Below are 19,912 nucleotides of genomic sequence, written 5' to 3' on the forward strand. Positions count from 1 at the left end.
TGTTTGACAAATTGTCTTGAGTTCTTTGAGGATGTAACGAGCAGGGTGGATAAAAAGGAACCAGTCGATATGTATATGAATTTCCAGAAAGCATTCGATAAGGTGCACATAAAAGGTTACTGCACAAGATAAAAGCTCACGGGGTTGGGGGTAATATATTAGCATGGATAGAGGTTGGGTAACTAACAGAAAGCAGAGAGTTGGGATAAATGGGTCATTTTCAGGTTTTACAAACTGTATCTAGTGGGGTGCCACAGGGATCAGTGCTGGGGCCTCCACTATTTACAATTTATATTAATGACTTGGATGAAGAGACAGAGTGTAATGTAGCAAAATTTGCTGATGATACAAAGATGGGTGGGAAAGCAAATTGTGAGGAGGTCACACAGAATCTGCAAAGGAGTATCGATAGGCTAAGTGAGTGGTCAAAAATTTGGCAGATTGAGTATAATGTGGGAAAATGTGAGGTTATCCACTTTGGTAAGAAAAATAAAAAAGCAAATTATTATTTAAATGGAGAGAGATTACAAAATGCGGTGGTACAGAGGGATCTGGCGATCCTTGTACATGAAACACAAAATGTTAGTATGCAGATACAGCAAGTAATTAGGAAGGTAAATGGAATGTTGGCCTTTATTGCAAGGGGGATGGAATATAAAAGTAAGGAAGTCCTGCTACAACTGTACAGGGCATTGGTAAGACCAGACCTGGAGTACTGCGTGCAGTTTTGGTTTCCTTATTTAAGGAATGATATACCTGCACTGGAAGCAGTTCAGAGAAGGTTCAAGAGGTTGATTCCTGAGATGAAGGGGTTGTCATATGAAGAAAGGTTGAGCAGGTTGGGCCAATGCTCCATTGGAGTTTAGAAGACTTGGAGTGATCTTACTGAAATGTATAAGATTTTGAGGGGACTTGACAGGGTAGTTGCAGAGAGGATGTTTACCCTCGTGGGGGAATCTAGAACTAGGGGGCTTAGTTTCAGAATAAGGGGTCGTCCATTTAAAACTGAAATGAAGAGGAATTTCTTCTGAGTGTCATGAATCTTTGGAATTCTCTACGTCAAAGAGCTGTGGAGGCTGGGTCATTAAATGTATTTAAGGTGAGATTGACAGATTTTTGAAAGATGAGGGAGTCAAGGGTTATGGGGAGGATGTGGGGAAGTGGACTTGATGCCAGGATCAGATCTGCCATGATCTTATTGAATGGTAGAGCAGGCTTGAGGGGCCAAAAGGCTTACTCCTCCTATTTCTTATGTTCTTATGATGGAACTTTTGTTACATGGTTAGGCTAGAGAAGCTGGGGTTGTTCTACGAGCAGAGAAGGTTGAGAGGACATTTGATAGAGGTGTTCAAATTCATAAGGGGACTAGACAGAGAGAAACTGTTCCCATTGGAAGAAGGGTCGAGAACCAGAGGAAACTGATTTAAGATGATTGGCAGAAGAACCAAAGACGACATGAGAAAAAACTTTTACGCAGTGAGTGGTTAGGATTTGGAAAGGGTGGTGGAGGCAGACTCAATCGTAGCATTCAAAGGGAAATTAGATAATTACCTGAAGGAAAAAATTGCAGGGCTACGGGGAAAGGACAGGGGATTGAAACTTGCTGACATGCTCTTGCAGAGAGACGGTACGGGCTCAACAGCCGAATGGCCTCCTACTGTGCTGCAACCATTCTATGATTCTATATTTAACAAAATAAGAGTTCTCCCCAAATACCTGTACCTGGATAAGTTGGATAATAGATCTCTTGTGGGTTCACGGGACCCAGAGGTTTCCCTGGTGTGATACCATTTCATTTTTAAATGAACTTGTGTCCTTGAATGAAGACATCGCTGGCAAGACTAAAAATTGTTGCCCATCCCAGTTCTCCTGAGAAGCTGGTGAGTGCCTTCCTGAAAGCTTGTAGTGGTATTATTCAACTAAGTGGCTTACTTGACGATACAAAGCTAGGTGGGAAAGTAAGTTGTGAGGAGGACAGAAAGAGCCTGCAAAGGGATATAGACAGGCTAAGTGAGTGGGCAATAAGGTGGCAGATGGAGTATAATGTGGGGAAATGTGAGGTTATTCACTTTGGTAGGAAGAATAGGAAAACCGAATATTTTTAAAATAGTGAACAGCTATTAAATGTTGGTATTTAGATGACTAGTACAGGAAACGTAGGGCCCAATTTTGGCCATGTTGTTTTCTTTGGCGCACTGGCCCGTTGTGCGCCGACTTTGTGTGCTACAAACTGCCCCGAAAAAAAGGCACCATCCTGGCCGCTCTGCAGAGCCTCCAGTGCCCTGGCATGGCGCAGATATATCAGTAGGGGGCGGAGCTACAGGCCTGCGCCGAAACTAGTGCCGGCAGCGTTGTGCATGCGCAGTGGTGAGGGCCCTGATGATTGCACATGCGCAGTAGCACCGAAACTTGGCACTCAGCCATTTTTGAAGTGCATCGCTGCTTGCCGACCCGATTCGATTTTTGAACAGCCCTAAAAATGGACAGCCAGTGCTCCTGCTTGAAATAGGTGTGAGCCTTAATAAAATCTCCTCTCCCTCACCCCTCCCCCCCCCCCCCCGAGCCCAGCCTTTCCTCTCCACGCCCCCCCGCCCCCCCAGCCCTTGAGCCTCCCGATGCCGCGTCTGCTCTCAGGCAGCCCAGCCTCTCCTCTCCCTCTCTACCCCCCCCCACTCTCCCAAGCCTCCTGATGCGTCTTTGCCGACCGCCCCTACCCCATGCTGAATGGCCTCACGTACAGGCCGGCCCACTGCCTTCCCCGGTCCAAGGAGGGATTTACTTCAAATATTTAATTGTTAATCAATTGTTTACCTCAGTTCTTTATTTTTATTTAGTTATTTTAAGTCTTATTTGTAATATTTGGTGCTTGGGTGCAGGTCCTTACTTACTTACCTGCACCGATTTATTAACTGCCCACAACGTTTTTCAGAGCTGGTCACATACGCTGACCTAAGTCGATTTGGTGTAAGTGTTAGTTGGCCAAAATGGCATAAATGACCAAAACTGGCGTAAGTGTCTGGGAATGCCCCTTTTGGAAAAAAATAAACTGAAATTTAAAAAAAGCATACCTAACTAAGTTACTCTGGAGCAAGTTTATTGACTTACGCCAGAAAAACCAACTTACTCCCAAAAATTTGGAGCAAGTCATGACCAAAATTGGGCCTGTAGAGAGCAGGTACTGCAAGCAATTAGGAAGGCAAATGGCATGTTGGCTTTTATTGCATGGGGATTGGAGTATGAGAGTAAGAAAGTCTTGCTACAATTGTAAAAGGCTTTGGTGAGACCACACCTGCAGTACTGTGCACAGTTTTGGTCTCCTTATCTGAGGAAGGATATACTTGCCTTCAAGGTGGTACAACGAAGGTTCACTAGATTGATTTTGTGGGATGAGAGGGTTGTTCTATGAGGAGAGATTGAGTAGATTGGGGCTATATTCTCTGGAGTTCAGAAGAATGAGAGGCGATCTCATTGAAACTTATAAGATTCTGAGGGGGACTGACAGGATACATGCTGAGAGATTGTTTCCTAAGGCTGGAGAGTCCAGAACTAGGAGGCATAGTTTCAGGATAAGGGGTTGTCCTTTTAAGACTGAGATGAGGAGGAATTTCTTCACTTGGAGGGTTGTGAATCTCTCGGACGGTTGTCAATCTTTGGAATTCTCTACCCAAAAAGGCTGTGGATGCTAAATCGTTGAGTACATTCAAGGCTGAGATTGATAGATTTTTGTACTCTAGGGGAACCAAGGGTTATGAGAATCGGGCAGGAAAGTGGAGTTGAGGTCGAAGATCAGCCATGATATTGAATGGTGGAGTAGTCTTGAGCCATATGGCCGACTCCTGCTCCTCATTCTTATGCCAGTTCAGAAGACGGTTAAAAGTGGGACTGGAGCCACATATAGATCAGACTAATGACCAATTTTCCCCGTAAGGTGTGCTATGCGCACCGATCGAGGTCACGCGCAGGCCGCTCACCAGCTGCTCCGCTGGAAGCGATATGGCGCAACAAATTTCAAGGGCCCGTGCAGGGGGAAAAGATTGAAGGAAACATTGGTACTGACGAGCAGGTTTTCTCGCAAGGACATTAGTGAACCCACAGAGTTTTTATGACAATCCAACAGTTTAATGGTCACTTAATTAATATGTCAAACTGCCTATGTGAGATTTGAACTCCCATTCTCTGCATTATTAGTCCAGTCCTCTGGATTACAAACCCAGTAACATAAACTACTACACTACTGTATTCCGAATGGGAACTGTAATATTGGGCTCAATTTTGGGCAGCAGGAGTTGCTCCAGTTTTTTTGGAGCAACTTGATTTTTCTGGATTATCTTAAAAATCCCCATTTTGCACATTCAATTTGCGCCAGTGTAAGTGAGTTAGTTTGGATTTTTAAAGTTTTTTTTCCTCAAAAGGGGATGTTGCCATCCACCTACGCCAGTTTTGACCATTTAGGCGACTTTGGCCAGCTAATAGTTACTCCAAATCTACTTAGGCCAGCGTATGTGGCCACTTCATAAAACGCTTGCGGAGATTGAAAAATCAGTGCAGATAGGTACATCGGAGGCCATTTGGCCTGGGACAGGGGCGGGACAACTGGGGATAGGGGCGGGAACTGCCAACATTGGAGCGCACACAGGCTGCAGGAAGCAAACTCACCAGATAGGCTGCAGCAAGTGCAAAACACAAGCAGCTACTTCAACAGCGGGCCGGCCGGTGCGGGAGGCTACTCGGCCAGGGATGGGATGGGACGGGACGACCAGGAGACCACTTGGCCAGGGATAGGGGCGGAAACTGCCGACATCGGAGCGCACACAGGTTGCAGAAAGCAAACTCACCAGACAGCAAAACACAAACAGCTACGATTCCTTTTTAAAAATGGCTGATTGCCAAATTTCGGCACTACTGCGCATGCTTGGACATCGCGACCCGACTCCAGTGCGCATGTGCAGATGTCCCGGCACTGTTTTCAGCGCAGGATGATGGCTCCGCCCCCGACTTGACTAGCCACACTGCATAACGACCGCGGAGAGGCTGGACAGCGGCCAAAGTGGGGAGCGATTTTTTTTTTTTTCCAGGCGCACTTATCAACGGAGAAAAGCGGCGCATCTCCGGTAAGTGCGCCGAAAAAAGGGGTGGGCCAAAATTGAGTCCATAATACCCAGCAACAATGTTACATACAAGTTGACCCTGGTGTGATCAGTTGACTCTTTACAACAATCCAGCATTTATTCTGATGGTAGCCACAAATGATTGATTGGTTGAATGATTTTGGGCAGTTTGCCAAGGTGAAATTTGAATTTGATCTGAGTACTATACTTCCTCCGCTACCATACTCTTATTCAATCTTTTATCTTCTGTGTGTCTGTCCTGATCTACTGAATATCAAATACTGTAAGATGGCAGTCAATATTTACCTGGTAAGGTGGCTTGGACAGGCTGTTGGGAACTAGTGCAATACATGCAGGTGAAATAGAAAATTAGATTACATTGGTAGCGGGGGCTGAGACCAAGAGGGAGTAGAGCTGGGCCCTGTAGTTCGTGTTTAATGTTATTTGGAGAGCGGTTAGTAGATATTTCTTTACAGAGGGTTTGTTGGTGCATGAAATGCTTTGCCACAGGGAGTAGTTGAGTCAAGGGACAATTGCATATTTTAAAGGAGCAACTGGATATGTGTTTGTAGCAGAGAGAAATCCAGAACAATGGGGAGAGAATGAGGCAATTGGATTAGTTGTGTTGCTCTAGCAAAGAGGAGCCACAGACGTGAAGACCAAATGGCTGCCACTTGTACAATAAACTTGTGTGCTTCTATTTATGATTTCATCATTCTAGTCAGCTACAGCCATTTCTCTCTTTTTTTTTGCCAATGGTGCTTTGCTCCCAAAGACTGGGATCAAAACTACTAAGATGGTTTCCCTTGCTTCCAGAGACGTGCACAGCCTCAACTTATTTTGAAGCCTACCCTCTGTAGGCAATCTTTCAATATAAATGCACCATACAACTGTGCATGTGCTGTTTTTGAGTTAGCGCTTGTGACATGTTTGCTACTACTGGTACCTGGGGACTGCTTGTGGCGATGTGGGCAGGAGCACTTTAGCTACTCTGCCTCTGGCAGCTATGTTTTGCTGGCTGCTTTTGCCTCTAGTGGCAAATTGCTTGGCATTTACATTCAAGCCTGAAGTGGAGGGAGGTGAGTGGTGCCCTACTATTGGGAGTTTGCCAGCAGCAAAAGTGCTGTGAGCAGCAAACCCCAACATTACTGAGGATTTTATCTCCTTTTTCAGTTGAATTATTGCAATGGTAGTCTGTTCTAATGTGTAAAGATATTTCAGAAGAATGCTTTCTCAGATTTTAAGCAAACAATAAGTTTTCTGCACTTATCATGCACTGGTCTCTCTTTGAAAATTGATATGCTCAGAAATGTCACCATGTCCCTTTGGAAGCTTGTATTGGGGCGAGACTAATAGTGTAACATTAAAAGGAAACTCTTCGGAGTTGAACACACCTGGTTAATATTATGGTTTTTTAATAGAATTAATTGACTCTTTGATTTCAAACTTTTGCTAGTTTAACTTGTGTTTTAATGTGAGAACTATTCCTTTTCTCAAAACGGTGATAACCATCTGCATTAATGTTGGGACTTTACATTAGAAGCAGAGCGTTTAGAAAGAGTTCAAGTGTGGGGTTAAACTACTTCTGAAGGAGTTTGCTAGACCATGGTGTAATCATGGTTGTTGGTCCAAACTTTAGAGTCAATAATCTAGTTAGCTAGAATCGCTGGCTTTTTCTCTCTCTCTCTTTGAACTTTGTAACTTGTTTTTCATTTTCACTTGGGGACCAGTTGGGAATTTCTCCCTTTGAAGCTTAACCATCCAGTCATCACCATGTACCCAAGTCCTTTTTGCACTTAATTCAATTTATAAGATAATTCCATTTTTTTTTTAATCTTATGAATTGAATGAAGTAACTTCAGTAACACTGCAAAAATTGAAATTTATTGCTGGGCAAATTGAATGATTAGATAATTTGAACAAAGTTACTCAATTAAGAGGAGCAGGCTGTACTGAGAAACCCAGTTCAGGCCACTGAGCAGCAAACTTGGAGGTTTGTTAGAGCACCGCCCGGTGTTACAAATGGGACATTACAAGAAAATAATGGAATTTTTTAATTCCTTCAGGCTTCATGTGGATTTCTTTCAGCCTCTCAAGAATTCCATATCTCCATTCAAAAAGTACTGTAATAGGGGCTTAGTGAAGAGGTTAGGATGCTGTCCTTAGATGGCTTTCTAAAAACTGTGTAAAGCTCTATGAAGTGAGTTTGAGATTCTCAACTTGTGGGACCATTGCAATGATTTGTCATTAGAATCTGCAGTTTGAGCGAGATTTAGAATGCCTGGTGGGACACTGAAAATGTTGGGCTGTAACAGTAGTCGTGCTTTTTCTCTGTTAGGAGGCATAATGGGAGCTTTACTCTCCACTTGACCTGGGCTGAAGGTCAGGCAATCTCGAGGGTTCTTCCACCTTTTCAACATAGATTTTTGGAACTCCCCCCCCCCCCCCCCCCCCAAGTATTATCTCGCAACTTGATTTCATTCTAACAATTTTAAAGGACTCTCGTACATAATGAAATGTAAAGGAAGCTTTTTACATGTGAAATGAGACTACACACAAGTTCCCAAGTAACGTAATATGCAACTTATGGTATTTAGGTTCTATGTCTGTTTGAAAGCTTTCAGCTGTGCTTTGAGATCTGTGTATCCCACCAGTAACCATCACTGCTTGATGTAGTGGAGTTGTGATTTCAAAGACTTAAATTCAGGGTAATACACAAAAAAAATCATAGTTGCCAATTTTTATAATATGTACCTCTTATTTTTTGGATGATTTTCCACTACTAATTCCAATGTTACTACCTTCTGCCTTGCTCCATGTCAGAACTCTGGCAATATTGACCAATTCTTGATGTATGCAGTAGTCATCTTTGGATCCCACACCATTTTATGTGGATTATGTTCTTGTGTTCATTTTGACAAGTACTATTTAATCCTGGTAATTTTGGGGGCAAATGATACTTTGAGGCATTGTATTCTAAATGTCCCTAGTTTTAAATTTGCTTTTACATGGATACTATCAGCTGCTTCTGGCAGTGATATCATTAGAGCTATGAGACTACCGACTAAATTGTAGAAGGAACAGATTGCAGGGAAATTTTCTGACTTGGGCGAAGTTAGAATTTGGATAACAAATGAGGGTGGTGATGTTTGAGGTGCAATTGTGAGGAATTGAGGAGCCATTGGGTTTGTCTTGGAGAAAAGGCAGTGAAGCGAACAGACATCTTGGCTTTAGTGTCTAAGAAGAAGGGGCACTTGTAGGCCACTACCACACTTGGTTAAAAATACAGCGACTAACATAGGAACAGAAGTAGGCCATTGAGCTCCTCGAGCCCGTTCTGCCATTCAATGAGATCATGGCTGATGCTGTGACCTAACTCCATATACCCCACCTTTGCCCCATATTCCTTAATATCCTTGGTTAACAAAAATCTATCAATCTCCAATTTAAAATTAACAATTGATCTAGCATCAATTACTGGTTGCAGAAGAGAGTTCCAAACTTCTACCACCCTTTGAAAGTAAATTTGTTTCCTAAATTCACTGCTGAATGTTCTAAATTCCAGGGAATAGAACCATAGTTTGTGTAATATCTCCTTGGAATTTAGCCCTTGGAGTCCAGGAATCATTGCACGCAGTACTCCATCCAAGGCCAATATATCCTTCCTAAGGTGTGGTTCTCAGAACTGCTCATTGTACCCCAAGTGTGGTCTAACCAGGACTTTGTATAACTGTAGCATAACTTCTACCCTCCTTGTATTCTAGTCCTCTAGATATAAAGGCCAGCATTCCATTTGCCTTTTTAATGATTTTCTGTACCTGTCCATGACATTTTAATGATCTATGTACATGGTCCAAGTCTTTTTGGACCCCCACTGTTTCTAGCTTTTCATCATTTAGAAAGTAACTTGTTCTGTTCTTTTTAGATCCAAAGTGGATGACCTTGCATTGTCTACATTGAAATCCATTTACTGCAGTTTTGCCCATTCGCTAAATCTATTATCTTTGTAATGTTATGCTTCCATCTACACTGCTTACAATGCCACCTATCTTTATATCAATGGCAAATTTGGATATGTGACTTTCTATCTCATCATTTCATTTAATTAATAAATACGGTGAATAGTTGTGAATAGTGAATAGTGGTGTCCCACAACACAGATCTTTGTGGGACACCACTAGTCACATCCTGCCAATTAGAATACATGCCCATTATCACTATGCTCCGTCTCCTGCCGCTCAGCCAATTTCCTAACTAGGTCAATAATTTGCCTTCAATTTCATGGGTTTAACTTTAGCTAACAGTTTCTTATTAGGGACATTATCATATGCCTTCTGGAAGTCTATATAAATAACATCCATAGACATTCCTCTGTCCACTACTTTAGTCACCTCCTCAAAAAATTCAATCTGGTTCGCCAGGCATGACCTACCCTTTACAAATACATGCTGGCTCCCTTTGATCAGCTGAATATTTTCAAGGTGTTCAGTCACTTTGTCCCTAATTATAGACTCTAGTAATTTCCTGACCACAAAGGTTGGATTAACTGGTCTACAATTCCATGGTTTTCCCCTCTCATCTTTCTTTCTTACTAAATAAATGGAAATCAATTACATTTTTAAGGAAAGTTTTCTTCAGCTTGCTAATAGCATTTCTTTTTCTGTAGACAAGGCTGAGAAATATGATTTCCGAGATGTTGAAAGACTAAAGCAAGATGATGCATGGGTTGAGAGCTATCTACAATGGAGACATCACAATGTGGATGACACGTTGAAAATGATCGATGACAGTTTTCAATGGAGAAAAGAATTTTCTGTTCATGGTAAGTTGCTAGCTTTTACATGAAAATATATGTACGATGACAATTGCTTTAAAATCTTTTCACAGCATAACTTTAAAACCTGGCTTCAATACCAACTATTTGTATTGACATCTGTTTTGACTACATCTTAATGAAAAGTGACAAAATCACATTTTTATAGCGTCTCATTAAAATAATGTACATCTTAGAAACATCTTAAAGCATTCTACTACAATGAATTTCTTTGCAGTGTGGTAACTTTTGCAAGCAAATGTTGTCCATTTTGTGCACAGCAAGACCCCACAAGCTGCACTGTTTTTTGTAATCTGCTTTTATGGTGACTGCTGAGGGGAAGTTATTGGGTCTGAAAACAGTTGGAGGGGTGGTGGGACGTTAAATGATGCTCAATTCCTGTTCATAATATTGAGCAAAAAAATGATGTATATGAAACGTGTGCAGGAAAACTGTAACGTAGACCTGGGGCATATATCATTTGCAGAATGTTAATACTTTGTTTAAAAAGTGAACTTATTCCTGGGGTAGCTGGAACCCACGGTGCATGAGCTGCGCAGCTACTGAATGTAAAGATTAAGGTTTAAATTAAATTATTCTTTTTTAAAACTTGCTGATTTGTGATGTACCTAATAGTCAGCGGTGGGGCTTTAGAAGGCCTTTTCACTTAGTGGCTCAGATCAGTGTGTCGGGCTGAGGCAGTGCAACAATTTAGTGGGTTTGGGTTTTTGCATTCAGTATTAAATTGCAGTCCTTTTTCCAGTCATTTCTTCATGTACTAACAGTTTGTAGTAGTACAGCATACATTTAAAGAGGTTCTGTTCTGACATTTATAAAAATATATCAAAAATCAAACTTCAAAGAGATAGATACGGTAATTGCATGAGTTAAATATACGATTTAAACCAAGATTAACTGATTAAAAAATGTCATTGAATTTCATTTTTGAAATTGCTTGACAGCCCTAATTATTTCCTGGAACATTTTATTTTGTGACTGCTTCATCTAGAATTTCACTTATACATTTACGGCAAAGTTACTTAGCAAAGAGGAAACTGTGATAAATATTAAATTGTGCCACTTAATTCAGAAGTGTGAAAACTAATCACAAAAGGCATGAATGATGAGTTATGACATTTTAACTGCTATGTTAAAGCCTATATTCTACTTGTCGAATATATAATAGATGTGTAATATGCAAAACGAATCTCTCATTTTTCAAGTTCTAAATTATAACCCTTTTGTTTGAATTCAATCATTCAACACTGGTGACTTTAAGGAGTGTTCGACTATATTTTTTTTCCTGGAGTATGATTCAACAGGCACTGACAGCCCATGTTTTCTACAAGTTTTTGTGGTTACATGACATCTCAGAGCATTGCATCTCACTCTCTGTAGCTGAACAATTAGCTCATTGGAGCCACATACATGAAGTCTGCCAGCAAGCTCCAGAGAGCTGAGATTCTTGGTCAATTAAAAGAAATCTCAGTTGCAGTCCAGGAGTAGTTATTTCGGACAACCCTTTCTTGGTTCAGACAAGTGTACTTTAATCAAGAAACCAATATCTCTACTACAGGATAATTGATCCCCATTGATTCTGGCAAAAAGTTCTTCAAGGGTTTTAGGTCAGATTGCAGCACCTGTCTTTGTAGTTTTCAAGGTCTGGCTCTTTAAACAACTTGATCCAGCTGGATCTCTGCAAGAGTAGTCCTTCTCATACCTGTTCCTAACCTTTTTAAAATCTGCATCCATGCGCTTTTCAGCTAAGGCCACATGAGTATTCAGGCTGGGAACTCTGGATGATTTTTGTTTTCCTCTTTCCATTTGCCTGGGGCACTGAGGCAATTTGTAGTGCCTCAGTTGCTGTGCAGGTGAGACCAACTAATGCGGCACAGCGGTATGACATTCTACACTAAGTGCAAATCATATTCTTGAAAGGTAGTTCCCATAGGCCAACATGCTGTACTATGTTGAAAGGTTTACTGAGACCGTCTCAGCAGAGACGATGTACACTAGCTGTGTGAAAACTTAAATTAATCTTTAGTGTAATTAAGCTTTTTGTATTCCAGATTTAAGTGAGTCCAGCCTTCCTAGATGGACTTTTGAAACTGGAGCTGTCTACCTTCACGGGTATGATAAAGAAGGCAACAAAATGTGTGAGTTAAAACTTGCTTATGTACACTGTATAATTTGCAGACTAGGCAAATAAATGGAGTTAAGATGCAGATCGGCCATGATCTAATTGAATGGTGGAACAGACTCGAGGGGCTGAATGGGTCCTGTTATTACTGACTATACAGAATGGTTCTTCACTCTTGAGATTCCCCTTCCCTCCCTGTTTCTTTTTAGGAAAATTGGTTGCATCTTGCTTTAATTTGTGGTTTGTATAAGTGATAATATTGTGCTATCTGGGTTACTTCTTGATTAAATGAAACCAGGTTGCAATATGGCACTTTTCTTTTTCCAGCAGTGTTTTCTAGAAAACCATCCGATGATGGATGTTGGTGTAAATAACTATTTGATTTTACAGTGAGGAATTGGAGATTGCTTACTATTTTGTCCTGCCCTTTAGTACAGGGATAACATTAAATATGGGAAATTCACGCAAGTAGTCATAAATTTACATTGTGCCAAATTAGTCAAGCCATTTCAGATTTTGGCAAAGGATGATGAGATACAACTGACTTTTTGTTTTTTGCTGCACTAGTCATCTTGCCCCACCCCAGTAAGAGATGAAACCACTTTGTGAGCATTTAACTTGGTATAATTGTTGGAGCACAGAGAGACCAGTAATCTATTTTAATCTGACTGAGATGATCTGAACTGAATGTTTTTCCTGGATTTGATACAGTATAGAGCTTTGTGATACCTTGGGGCAAAAAGGAGAAATAATTTTAATGGCAGTGTGTGTATGCCAGACTGATTCAAATCCACAAGCTAGAACCATAGAGGTTTGTAGCACAGAAGGAGATCATTTGGTGCTTCATATCTGTGCCAGCTCTTTTTAATATAGCAATCTAAAATTAATCCCACTGCCTTGCATGTTTTAAACTGAAATGGCAGTAAATTCTGAACGATCTCAAATTGCATGTGTGGTGCCGTGGAGCTTTTGACATTCAGAATGGGGTTGCGGGGGAGGGCGGGGTGGTGGAGGCTTGATAGCCAGGTCCAGCCACCCAATCGTTGCAGGAGGTCCAGCCGGGAGGCCCAGGTCACGCCGAGTCGCTGCAAGAGGTCCAGCCGGCAGGCCCAGGTCGCGCCGAGTCACCGCAGGAGGACTTTGAAGATCTCCTCAATCGAGACTCTGCCTTTGACTCGAGTGTTCTCGACTCCATTCCGCAGCATGTAACCCGCCACCACCTCAGTGAGACCCCAACACTGCATGAGGTAGGAAAAGTCATAAGACAGCTTAAAAAAAAAAACAAGGCTACAGGAGCGGATGGAATCCCTGCTGAGGCACTGAAGTATGGCGGAGAGGCACTGCTGGCAAGAATACACAATTTCATCTCTCTCATCTGGAGGGAGGAGAGCATGCCAGGAGATCTTGGAGATGCAGTGATCGTAACCACCTTTTTTAAAAAAAGGGGACAAGTCCGACTGCGGCAACTACAGAGGAATCTCCCTGCTATCAGCCACTGGGAAAGTCGTCACTAGAGTCCTCCTCAACCGTCTTCTCCCCGTGGCCAAGGAGCTCCTCCCGGAGTCGCAGTGCGGATTTCGTCCCCTCTGGGGCACAACATACATGATTTTTGCAGCTGCAGGAAAAATGCAGGGAACAGCGCCAGCCGCCTTCGACCGTACAAAGGCCTTTGATACTGTCAACCACAAGGGTCTATGGAACATCCTCCTCCATTTCGGATGCCCCCAAATGTACGTCGCCATCCTCCGCTTGCTCCACGATAACATGCAGGCCATGATCCTTGCCAACAGATCCATCGCAGATCCAATCTACGTCCGGACTGGGTCAAGCAGGGCTGCGTCATTGCCCCAACCCTCTTCTCAACTTCCTCGCTGCCATGCTCCACCTCACAGTTGACAAGCTCCCCGCTGGAGTGGAACTAAACTACAGAATCAGTGGGAAGCTGTTCAACATTTGCCATCTCCAGGCCAGGTCCAAGACCACTCCAACCTCTGTCATTGAGCTACAGTACGCAGACGACGCCTGCGTCTGTGCGCACACACAGGCTAAACTCCAGGACATAGGCGACGTATTTACCGAGGCGTATGAAAGCATGGGCCGTACGCTAAACATCAGTAAGACAAAGGTCCTCCACCAGCCTGTCCTCACCGCACAGCACTGCCCCCCCAGACATCAAGATCCACGGCATGGCCCTGGACAACGTGGACCACTTCCCTTATCTCGGGAGCCTCCTATCAACAAGAGCAGGCATTGACGACAGTGCGCCAGTGCAGCCTTCGGCCACCTGAGGAAAAGAGTGTTTGAAAACCAAGACCTCAAAACTGTCACCAAGCTCATGGTCTACAGGGCTGTAGTAATACCCGCCCTCCTGTATGGCTCAGACGTGGACCATGTACAGTAGACATAACATAAGAATTAGGAACAGGAGTAGGCCATCTAGCCCCTCGAGCCTGCTCCGCCATTCAATAAGATCATGGCTGATCTGGTCGTGGACTCGGCTCCACTTACCTGCCCTCTTCCCGTAACCCTTAATTCCCTTATTGGTTAAAAATCTATCTATCTTTGACTTGAAAACATTCAGTGAGCTAGCTTCAACTGCTTCCTTGGGCAGAGAATTCCACAGATTCACAACCCTCTGGGAGAAGAAATTCTTTCTCAACTCTGTTTTAAATTGGCTCCTCCGTATTTTGAGGCTGTGCCCCCTAGTTCTAGTCTCCCTTACCAGTGGAAACAACCTCTCCGCCTCTATCTTGTCTATCCCTTTCATGATTTTAAATGTTTCTATAAGATCACCCCTCATCCTTCTGAACTCCAAGGAGTTAAAGACCCAGTCTACTCAATCTATCATCATAAGGTAACCCCCTCATTTCTGGAATCAGCCTCGTGAATCGTCTCTGTACCCCTTCCAAAGCTAGTATATCCTTCCTTAAGTAAGGTGACCAAAACTGTATGCAGTACTCCAGGTGCGGCCTTACCAAGACCTCCCTGCTTTTGTACTCCATCCCTCTCGCAATGAAGGCCAACATTCCATTCGCCTTCCTGATTACCTGCTGCACCTGCAAACTAACCTTTTGGGATTCATGCACAAGGACCCCCAGGTCCCTCTGCACCACAGCATGTTGTAATTTCTCTCCATTCAAATAATATTCCCTTTTACTGTTTTTTTTTTTTCCCCCAAGGTGGATGACCTCACACTTTCCGACATTGTATTCCATCTGCCAAACCTTAGCCCATTCGCTTAACCTATCCAAATCTCCTTGTAGCCTCTCCGAGTCCTCTACACAACCCGCTTTCCCACTAATCTTAGTGTCATCTGCAAATTTTGTTGCACTACACTCTGTTCCCTCTTCTATGTCATCTATGTATATTGTAAACAGTTGTGGTCCCAGCACTGATCCCTGTGGCACACCACTAACCACTGATTTCCAACCGGAAAAGGACCCATTTATCCCGACTCTCTGCTTTCTGTTCGCCAGCCAATTCTCTATCCATGCTAATACATTTCCTCTGACTCCGTGTACCTTTATCTTCTGCAGTAACCTTTTGTGTGGCACCTTATCGAATGCCTTTTGGAAATCTAAATACACCACATCCATCGGTACATCTCTATCCACCATGCTCGTTATATCCTCAAAGAATTCCAGTAAGTTAAACATGATTTCCCTTTCATGAATCCATGCTGCGTCTGCTTGATTGCACTATTCCTATCTAGATGTCCCGCTATTTCTTCCTTAATAGTTTCAGGCATTTTCCCCACTACAGATGTTAAACTAACCGGCCTATAGTTACCTGCCTTTTGCCTGCCCCCTTTTTTAAACAGAGGCGTTACATTAGCTGCTTTCCAATCCGCTGGTACCTCCCCAGAGTCCAGAGAATTTTGGTAGATTATAACGGATGCATCTGCTATAACTTCCGCCATCTCTTTTAATACCCTGGGATGCATTTCATCAGGACCAGGGGACTTGTCTACCTTAGTCCCATTAGCCTGTCCAGCACAGTGATAGTGATTGTCTCAAGGTCCTCCCTTCCCACATTCCTGTGGCCTGCAAATTTTGGCATGGTTTTTGTGTCTTCCACTGTGAAGACGGAAGCAAAATAATTGTTTAAGGTCTCAGCCATTTCCACATTTCCCATTATTAAATCCCCCTTTTCATCTTCTAAGGGACCAACATTTACTTTAGTCACTCTTTTCCGTTTTATATATCTGTAAAAGCTTTTACTATCTGTTTTTATGTTTTGCGCAAGTTTACCTTCGTAATCTATCTTCCCTTTCTTTATTGCTTTTTTAGTTATTCTTTGCTGTTGCTTAAAATTTTTCCAATTCTCTAGTTTCCCACTAACCTTGGCCACCTTATATGCATTGGTCTTTGATTTGATACTTTCCTTTATTTCCTTGGTTATCCACAGCTGGTTATCCCTTCTCTTGCCGCCCTTCTTTTTCACTGGAATATATTTTTGTTGCGCACTATGAAAGAGCTCCTTAAAAGTGCTCCACTGTTCCTCAATTGTGCCACCGTTTAGTCCTTGTTTCCAGTCTACTTTAGCCAACTCTGCCCTCATCCCACTGTAGTCCCCTTTGTTTAAGCATAGTACGCTCGTTTCTGACACACCTTCCTCATCCTCAATCTGTATTACAAATTCAACCATATTGTGATCACTCATTCCAGAGGATCTTTTACTAGGAGATCGTTTATTTTTCCTGTCTCATTACACAGGACCAGATCTAAGATGGCTTGCTCCCTTGTAGGTTCTGTTACATACTGTTCTAAGAAACAATCCCGTATGCATTCTATGAATTCCTCCTCCAGGCTACCCCGTGCGATTTGATTTGACCAATCGATATGTAGGTTAAAATCCCCCATGACTACTGCCATTCCTTTTTCACATGCCTCCATTATTCCCTTGATTATTGCCCGCCCCACCATGAAGTTATTATTTGGGGGCCTATAAACTACGCCCACCAGTGACTTTTTCCCCTTACTATCTCTAATCTCCACCCACAATGATTCAACATTTTGTTCATTAGAGCCAATATCATCCCTCACAACTGCCCTGATCTCATCTTTTATTAACAGAGCTATCCCACCTCCTTTCCCTTCTTGCCTATCTTTCTGAATCGTCAGATACCCCTGTATGTTTAATTCCCAGTCTTGGCCACCCTGCAACCATGTTTCTGTAATGGCCACCAAATAATACCCATTTGTAATGATTTGTGCCGTCAACTCATTTACTTTATTTCGAATGCTGCGTGCATTTAGGTAGAGTGTTTTCATCCTAGTTTTTAAACCATGATTTTTAGTTTTGACCCCTCCTGCAGCCCTTTTATATTCAGTGGCCCTTTTTGTTTCTTGCCTTTGGTTTCTCTGCTCTTCACTTTTACTCATCTCTTTTCTGTCTTTTGTTTTTGTCTCCTTTTTGTTTCCCTCTGTCTCCCTGTATTGGTTCCCATCCCCCTGCCATATTAGTTTAACTCCTCCCCAACAGCACTAGCAAACACTCCCCCTAGGACATTGGTTCCAGTCCTGCCCAAGTGCAAACCGTCCAGTTTGTATTGGTCCCACCTCCCCCAGAACCTGTTCCAATGCCCCACGAATTTGAATCCCTTCCTGCTGCACCACTGCTCAAGCCACGTATTCATCTGTGCTATCCTGCGATTCCTACTCTGACTAGCACGTGGCACGGGTAGCAATCCCGAGATTACTACTTTTGAGGTCAAGATTACTACTTTAGACACCTCAAGTCGCTGGAGAAATACCACCAACGATGTCTCCGCAAGATCCTACAAATCCCCTGAGGACAGACACACAAACATTAGGATTCTTGTCCAGGCCAACATCCCCACATTGAAGCAATGACCACACCTGATCAACTCTGCTAACCAGGCCACATAGTTCGCATGCCAGATAGGAGACTCCCAAAGCAAGCGCTCTACTCTGATCTCGTCCATGGCAAACGAGCCAAAGGCGGGCAGAAGAAACATTACAAAGACACCCTCAAAGCCTCACTGATAAAGTGCGACATCCCCACTGACACCTGGGAGTCCTTGGCCAAAGACCGCCCTAAGTGGAGGAAGTGCATCTGGGAGGGCGCTGAGCTCCTAGAGTATCGTCGGCAAGCGCAGGCAGCGGAAGGAGAGTGCGGCAAACCAGGCTCCCCGCCCAACCTTCCCCTCAACCACTGTCCCACCTGTGACAGACTGTGGTTCTCGTATTGAACTGCAGAGCCACCTAAGAACTCATGCTAAGAGTGGAAGCAAGTCTTCCTCGATTCCGAGGGACTGCCTATGATGATGATAATGATGATTGACATTGAACTTTTGGCTTTAGAAAAGTGGTACTTTTTTTTTAAGTGATTCCATCACATACATAATAAGTCTTTGTAGAACCTAAACTATGCAGCCTTTTGAGACCAATTTGTTTCCAAGTGCATACGTTGGGAAGAGGTGTTAAAATAACACGGTGGTTGATCCTTTTATGTTCTGAAGATAAACGTGGCCATTCTGACCGTAAAGGGGGAGAATGTTCTTCTGAATTGCTCCTTAATCCCCTCCTCTGTGACATTGTGGATTTAGATTGTTGCGCACTGTCGCAGATTTTACACACTGTCTTCTCTCCGTATATCTTTCACCAGCTGTTTGATTTAATAAATTGAGAGCATGAGAGATCAGTGTGACCTAGATCTTGTTCTTGATGACATTTAGGATTGTGTAGAAATTCATTAAATTACCCTTGCTTTTGGTGTTCATTTGTATTTTTCATATAGCCGCTATTTATAAATTGTAGATTAATATAAGTTCTTTCTAACAAAATTTGTTTTTGAGGCATTTTCTTTGGTTGTTCAGCTCTGTACCATAAATTGATAACCTAAGGGCATTGATAACTTCCATTTTAAGGCATTAATTTGCAGTGCATTCTTTCCACTCAACTCCAACCTTGCAAATGAATGTGTTAAAAGGTAGGGTGCTCTTTGTTAGACATGTGATAGAAAGCATACCAATACCTTATGCTATTAAGCTGCAGGCCCAAAATTACAGTCCGTGGCGTAGCTCCGGAGTACACTGTGGACCTGCGAAAAGAATACGCACCTACCTGATGGGGGTCCTCATTTGTAAACTTGCTCTCTCACGCTGTGTACTAGAGAGCAGAGCAGTGGCCCACGGATCCCAGGTTGCAGCCTTGTACAGAAGCGTACCTGGGGTCATGTGGACCTGGTCCTCCAATTGGGAAACCAAATTAGATTTTATCTCCTTTCAGAAGGGAATCCTGTAATCAGATTGAATGACAATTACTTTACAGGATTGGAATTTAATTCCTAATTGGCTTCATTCCATCAACTTCACTACATCTTAGCTCTGTTAGTAAAAATTTAATTTTGCTGATAATTATCAACATTAAAACACCAATCTTTGCAGAAACAAGGAAAAACTCATTTGATACAATTAAGCAATCAAATTTCCAAAATGAAATGGTTAATACATGCCTGAGGTATGCCTTGTCCTGATGCAAACTGATGTAAACAGGGCCTGTTTGCATCAACTGTACATTTTTTGTAAGCATTTGCTGGGCTATTGGTGGGCAAATAGCCCAACTCTGCGGCAGCAAATTGGTTTTCATTGGGCTAAGTTGACGGATTGCAAGTTCGGGGTTTCCCGCATGTGGAAATCGAACTTGCAGTATATTTCAAAGGTGGTAGGACGGTGTATTCTGAGTATGTTGTCATACCCACTGAAAATTCTGGTCCACAGATTTTTAGTTAATTAAACTCCTGCCAGACTCCAGTGCACAGTGGGCAAGGCTCTTGAGCCATGGCTGTTACCAACCTGTACCTCAGAATACGCCTCAATGAGGAAAT

The 19,912-nt window shown here is 42.8% G+C and overlaps 1 protein-coding gene across 3 annotated transcripts in view; it reads left to right on the top strand.

Annotated features, from left to right (window-relative positions):
- The window catches only part of mospd2 (motile sperm domain containing 2), a 98,207-nt gene that overhangs the window by 8,911 nt on the left and 69,384 nt on the right, over nt 1–19,912 (top strand). For all 3 annotated transcript variants that reach the window (XM_070893915.1, XM_070893916.1, XM_070893917.1), the window contains exons 3-4: nt 9,775–9,930; nt 11,991–12,077. In XM_070893915.1, coding sequence (XP_070750016.1) covers nt 9,775–9,930; nt 11,991–12,077 — 243 coding nt within the window. The remainder of the gene's footprint in view (nt 1–9,774; nt 9,931–11,990; nt 12,078–19,912) is intronic.

This window comes from Pristiophorus japonicus, chromosome 11, assembly GCF_044704955.1.
Source record: "Pristiophorus japonicus isolate sPriJap1 chromosome 11, sPriJap1.hap1, whole genome shotgun sequence".
Classification (NCBI taxonomy): Eukaryota; Metazoa; Chordata; class Chondrichthyes; family Pristiophoridae; genus Pristiophorus; species Pristiophorus japonicus.